The 6,583-nt window shown below is 39.3% G+C and overlaps 1 protein-coding gene across 5 annotated transcripts in view; it reads left to right on the top strand.

Moving 5' to 3' along the window:
* The window catches only part of FNDC3A (fibronectin type III domain containing 3A), a 220,253-nt gene that overhangs the window by 176,944 nt on the left and 36,726 nt on the right, over positions 1 to 6,583 (top strand). For all 5 annotated transcript variants that reach the window (XM_023508068.1, XM_023508069.1, XM_023508067.1 and 2 more), the window contains one exon: positions 1,256 to 1,342. In XM_023508068.1, coding sequence (XP_023363836.1) covers positions 1,256 to 1,342 — 87 coding nt within the window. The remainder of the gene's footprint in view (positions 1 to 1,255; positions 1,343 to 6,583) is intronic.

Here is a 6,583-nt window from a genome sequence, read left to right as displayed (position 1 = left end):
GGGCTGGGGATTCGAACCCGCCACCTTAGGTGTACGTGGCTGGTGCCTTAGCCGCTTGAGCCACAGGCGCCAAGCCCATTATTCCTAATAGGTCCTATGAGCTAGAACTTATTCAACCAGGAATCAGAATGTCTCCTATTAGTTCTACATAGTTCTTTAGCTTTTCAGAGCTATTTTAAAGGAATATGAGTCCAAAATAGCATTGGTCTATTCCTGGGTTTATACCCAGGAGAATTGAAAACACATACTCATACAAAAATGTATACATAAATGTTGATAGCAGTTTTATTCTTAATAGCCAAAACATGGAAGCAACCCAATGTCTATCAACAAATAAATGGATGAACATAAGGTACCCATTTACCCACACGTATATATGGTGCACGTCCACAGTGCGAGGCACCAGGCTTGCTGCTCTGGTGCTACCGTTCACACAACGGAGTGTTATTCAGCCGTAAAAAGGAATAGAGTGCCAATATATGTCACAACATGAATAAACCTGAAAATACAATGCTAAGTAAAAGAACACAGTGAAAAAGACCACATATTTTTATGATTCCATCTTTATGGATATAGACAAATCCATAGAGACTAGAAGTATGTCAGTAAACAGAGGAGAGAATAAGTGACTGCTAAATAAAAAACAACAGGACTTATTCTGAAATTAGGAGAAGGTTACACATCCTTGTGAATATGCTGCGTATATAAGCCTTTGAATTTCATACTTTAGGAGGATAGATTTTATGATAGGTGAATTAGATCTCAAATTTTGTTTTACTTTTAGGAATGATAAGTAATAAAGCATTGTCACTGTTGCTATAAATGGCAGTCCCAAACCTAAGTGACATCCTCACCCGCCAGCACAACTAACCATTTGTTTATTCACTGAAAACTACTATGTGTTCAGGGCAAGTTAAAATGCTAACTACATAACAGCTCTGTTTAGCTCTTGCAGCATCTCTGGGATGTTCCTGTTATTTCTGGAGATAGCATACTGATGGTGAAGTTATCACTATCTCCAAATCTATCTTTTCTTCCCTCAAAAAGGGAAAGATCTATATTTACTAAGAATTTGTAGATTTCATCTTCCTATGAATGTTCAGTAGCATATAGGGTCCATCCACTCAAGACAGAAGCGTGAAGGTATTAGTTGCACTGCACATGGCAGGAGGAGAGAGGAAGCAGAGCCTGTCCATGTATTCATTATTGCCCGTATTTCTACTATTAGTTGTCTAATAAAGACTTTGTTTTCCAGGGATATGGTTTTAAGCCCAAATATGATGGAGAAGATCTTGCTTACACAGTGAAAAATCTTAGACGTAGTACTAAGTATAAATTTAAGGTAAGTTTTGAAAACCTTTAAAATACTGTTTCTTGTTCCTATTCTTATTTGAAAGCCTCAATTCTTTGGTTTTAAATTTTAAATAATTTTAACCCTTTTTTTATTTTTTATTTTTATTTTTTGTAGAGACAGAGTCTCACTTTATCACCCTCGGTACAGTGCTGTGGCGTCACACAGCTCACAGCAACCTCCAACTCCTGGGCTTAGGCGATTCTCTTGCCTCAGCCTCCTGAGTAGCTGGGGCCACAGGCACCCACCACAATGCCCGGCTATTTTTTGTTGCAGTTCCACCGGGGCAAGGTTCGAACCCACCACCCTTGGTATATGGAGCTGGTGCTCTACCCACTCAGCCACAGGCACTGCCCATTTTAACCTTTTCTAATGACCTTTTTGTTTTACTTTCTTAATTAATGGTGCTTCTCAAACTTTATACATTTAAATTCAAAATCTGTTTAAATGTCTTACATGATTCTTATTTCTGAACAAACATCTTTTAAACTATGGCTGTTGTTAGAACATACTTAGAGTATGCTTTGGGGCAGGAATAGCACAGAAAGTAATACTGTATTTTTCTCAGTGCATCATATCAAGTGCTGCATAATCGTAGTTTGTCCCTTTCCTGGTAGTGACTTGATAAAAATAAAAGTAATATCTACTATGTGTCTTCATTGCAAAATTCTTTTTCCCTTTGTAATTAATAAGCATTTTGTAAATACTATGCACTGGTAAGTATCTTGTCCCTCATTAAACTTCCTTCCATTGTTTTAACATCCATTGATGGTTCTTGCCTGAATCAGTTATTACTACAATTGTTGGTGCCAAGTGTTGATCATGTAATGTTATCATTTATTCTACATTCATTAGTTGGCATTATATTACAAAGAAAGATATTGAAAGAAAAGAGAAGCTTTAAAAAAAAATGAATTCCTACTTACTCAATGGTTATATTTTGTTAACTGTAGTTATTGTGAGATTCATCTTGTCCCAGATTTGTCAACACCCTACATACTGGTTGCTGAATCCTGTTGACATGTCTCTCATCATTCTTTGACTACTTCCTTTCGGCCTCAAGATATTCTAGTTTTGTCTCATACTTTCTTTTCAACTCTGGAATTGTCCATTTCTCAAAGCCCCAGAGTCCTTTAGTAGACAATGGTATTGAGAAGTCAAGATTCCTATTGCTATAGTAAGTTGACTGTGTGTGCATACCTATATATGTACACACACAAACTATATGCACAAACATACACCTGTTTCTATTTTTTTTAATCGTGAGTTCATACAAAAATACCTTCTATTTTTCAGTTTTAATCCAACACCATAGGTTAATTTTAGATTTCCCTTTTCCTTATTTCTAACTCCATCATCAGTGAGAAACTTTGACCTAATTATGATCAGTAGATTTATGTATTGGGTCACACCCCTCCTTGTCCCCCCAAACTTTTTCCTTAAGTCCTGTTCAGGATGCTTGAGTTCACAAAGGGCACATACTACTGTGTCCACCCAACTTATCCTCATCCCCCAGCACAAATGCTTGCCTTGCTCAGCTCACCTACTGATTGGCCTTTGCCCTGAATGATTCCAAGGGGGGGATAGGAAGATTACAGGTCTTTCTTGCTCACCAGAGACAGTGAGACTGTACATTCTTTTTTTTTTTTTTTTCCATGTTTTTTGTTTGTTTTTTTTGTTTGTTTTGCAGTTTTTGGTCAGGGGCTGGGTTTGAACCCACCACTTCATGGGGCCAGCACCCTGCTCCTATGAGCCACAGGCACCACTCATACCATTCTTATATAACTGAGGTAATGGCAAGCTTTGAAGATTTTCCTACTATGGAAACTTTTGAAATTCTCTGTCTTTTCTAGTATAGTCTAATTCTAGGATGTATTTTGGCCCTTTGATTTGGTTAGTAAATACATTGGTATTTCTTGGCAAAAAAAATGCTTGAATTACTTAATATACCAGTTAATATAAGCATGCCTGATTATTTGTTTTCCCAAGAGTATAACAGGATGCTTGTTTTTAAACAGGATGCTTATTAGTTGATAAATTCAACATTTAAATTTTCCTGCCAGTGCATGTTTAATCAAATCATTTCAGATAGATGATAGAAGCTACAGTAAATTATTTTCACTATTAAAAAGGAAACATAAATTTTGTTACTCCTTGAGAATATTAAAGAATATTTTAATAATGGAAATTTGATTATATAGTACACAATAATTATATTTGTTATGTTTTATTTTATGCTATTAGCTTCATTTTAAAAACTTCTAATAACTCCAGGTCATTTTAATTTCTAAATGTCATTTTCATGTTTACTAGCCTTACAAAATACCTGAAAAGTATGCCTGTTGGGGTGGTGCCTGTGGCTCAGCTGGTAGGGCGCTGGCCCCATATACCGAGGGTGGTGGGTTCAAACCCAGCCTGGGCCAAACTGCAACAAAAAAATAACTGGGCGTTGTGTTGGGTGGCCGTAGTCCCAGCTACTTGGGAGGCTGAGGCAAGAGAATCGCCTAAGCCCAGGAGTTGGAGGTTGTTGTGAGCTGTGTGATGCCACGACACTCTATGAAGGGCAATAAAGTGAGACTCTGTCTCAAAAAAAAAAAAGTATGCCTGTTGATTCCAGTTTTCCTCTTACAATGGTGGATTATATTCTTGCTCCAGTAGTAATTATCATACTGACAGGTCTTCTAAAGACGAAGGTATTAATGTCTGTATAATTTAATTTTATCAGCATTCTTGGAATTATACTACCATGTAACAGTGAAAATTACACACATCACACACACACACATATATGTGTTAAATTCCTTACTGATCTACTATAAGCAAATCAAATTTCTTTTTTTTTTTTTTTTTGAGACGGAGCCTCAAGCTATCCCCCTGGGTAGAGTGCCATGGCATCCCGCTCACAGCAACCTCCAACTCCTGGGCTCAAGCGAGTCTCCTGCCTCAGCCTCCAGAGTAGCTGGGACCACAGGCGCCCCCCTCAACACCTGGCTATTTTTTTTCGGTTGCAGCTGTCATTGTTGTTTAGCAGGCCCGGGCTGGGGATTCAAACCCGCCACCTTTGGTGTATGTGGCTGGCACCTTAGCCGCTTGAGCCACAGGTGCCGAGCCAGCAAATCAAATTTCTATTTAAACTATTTCACTGTTGCAGTCACTCTCAAATAGCAGGGGAAAAGAGGTTATACAGTCGGAATCTCCAACAAGACAGTTGACCATTCCAAAAAGCACTCCCAAATAAGGATGGGACAACATGTGCATAAGCTACCTTTTTACATATCACTGGATTATAGGAAAGGGATTACATACCTGCATATTAAAAATAAAACAATAATAAAATCTAGAGCAGTCAAGATCTTGGATTAGATCACAGTTGCAAAGATGTAAAAACACACCAAGTGCCCTTCAACACATAAATGGATTAATAAACCATGGCATATTTATACCATGCAGTACTATTCAGCCATAAAAAAAGATGGAGACTTTGTGTCTTTTATATTTAGCTAGATAGATATGCAGAATATTCTCCTAAGTAAAATATCTCAAGAATAGAAAAGCATACGTCCAATGTACTCAGTACTAATATGAAACTACTAGATGAATGACTACAGGCTCCATACAAGAGAAAAACACAATTTTTTGTTTTGAAGCAGAGTCTCACTCTATGTCCTGGGTAGGGTGCCATGGCCTCCTAGCTCCCAGCAATCTCAAACTTGGACTCAAGTAGTCCTGTTGCCTCAGCCTTCCAAGTAGCTGGGACTATAGGTGCCCACCACCATGCCTGGCTAATTTTCTATTTTTAATGGAGATGGGGGTCTCACTCTTGCTCAGGCTGGTCTCGAACTCCTAAACTCAAGCAATCCACTCACCTCAGCCTTCCAGATTCCTAGGATTACAGGCATGAGCCACTACACCGAGCTAGAAAAACAATTAAATTCAAGAAGGGAGTGGGGGGGTTTGCTAAGTTCCCACCTAACAGGTACAATGTAGGGGTATATGGCACACTTCTGAATGAAGGACACAACTGCAGCTCAGACAGCACCTTACACCTTACAAATGCAAACAATGTAACCTAATCATATATACCCTCATATTAATCAGGAAAAGAAAAAAGATCTAGAGCAGTGGTTTGCAAAGTAGTCACCAGACCATTCTACCAGTAGCACCTGGGAACTTGTTAAAATGCAAACTCTGTGGCCCCATAGTCCATTTACTAAATCAAATTTTGGGTGTGGGGTCTCACAATCTGTATTGTACCGGACATTCCAAGCAAGTCTGATACCTTGCTAAAACTTCACACCTATTCATCTAGAAGGAGGGGAAAAAATACTGGAAAGTAGAAAATCAGGTCTATATGAAGTTCTAGGATCTCGGACTTTATTTTTTTGTTTGAGAGACAGAGTGTTGGCTATTTCACCCAGGCCGGTACACAGTGGCCCTATTGTAGCACACTGCAGCCTTGAGTTTCTGGGCTTAAGTAATCTTTCTCCTCCCAAGTAGCACACTCCTCACAAGTGTGCGTGTGGCACTATGCCCAGCTAATTTTTTTGTTTGTTTTTGTAGAGTCAGTATCTCACTGTCTTGCCCAGGCTGGTCTTGAACCCCTAGGCTCAAGCAGTCCTCTTACCTCAGCCTCCCAAAGTGCCGTGATTACAGGCACAAGTCACTGCCCAGCTCAGACATTTATTTAAAATTTTCCACGTCCTGGGGGCCCAGCTGAGGTTATTTTGCTACGTTAAATCCCATTGTCATGTCTCAGTGTTTCTTTTATAACTTGACATTACAGTCTCTTCCAAATAATCATATCAAAGCACAATCTCAATATTGCAAAGACATCTTAGAACATTAAGCAAAAATAATAAAAGTATCATAATCTGGGAAGTGATGACTAGCATGTTATTGTCTTAAGAAACAAAAGGATATAATTAACATAAAACTAATAATATGACCAAATTTACCAAATGCTAGTGCTCTAGGTTCTGCTATGAAAACAATTCTAGGGGCTTGGCGCCTGTGGCTCAAGTGGCTAAGGCGCCAGCCACATACACCTGAGCTGGCAGGTTCGAATCCAGCCCAGACCCGCCAAAGAACAATGACCACTGCAACCAAAAAATAGCCAGGCGTTGTGGTGGGCGCCTGTAGTCCCAGCTACTTAGGAGGCAGAAGCAGGAGACTCGCTTGAGCCCAGGAGTTGGAGGTTGCTGTGAGCTGTGATGCCATGGCACTCTACCCAGG

The sequence above is a fragment of the Otolemur garnettii genome, unplaced genomic scaffold (assembly GCF_000181295.1).
Source record: "Otolemur garnettii isolate 467f Iridium unplaced genomic scaffold, OtoGar3 scaffold00221, whole genome shotgun sequence".
Lineage (NCBI taxonomy): Eukaryota > Metazoa > Chordata > Mammalia > Primates > Galagidae > Otolemur > Otolemur garnettii.
This window is presented reverse-complemented; position numbering and strand designations above follow the sequence as displayed.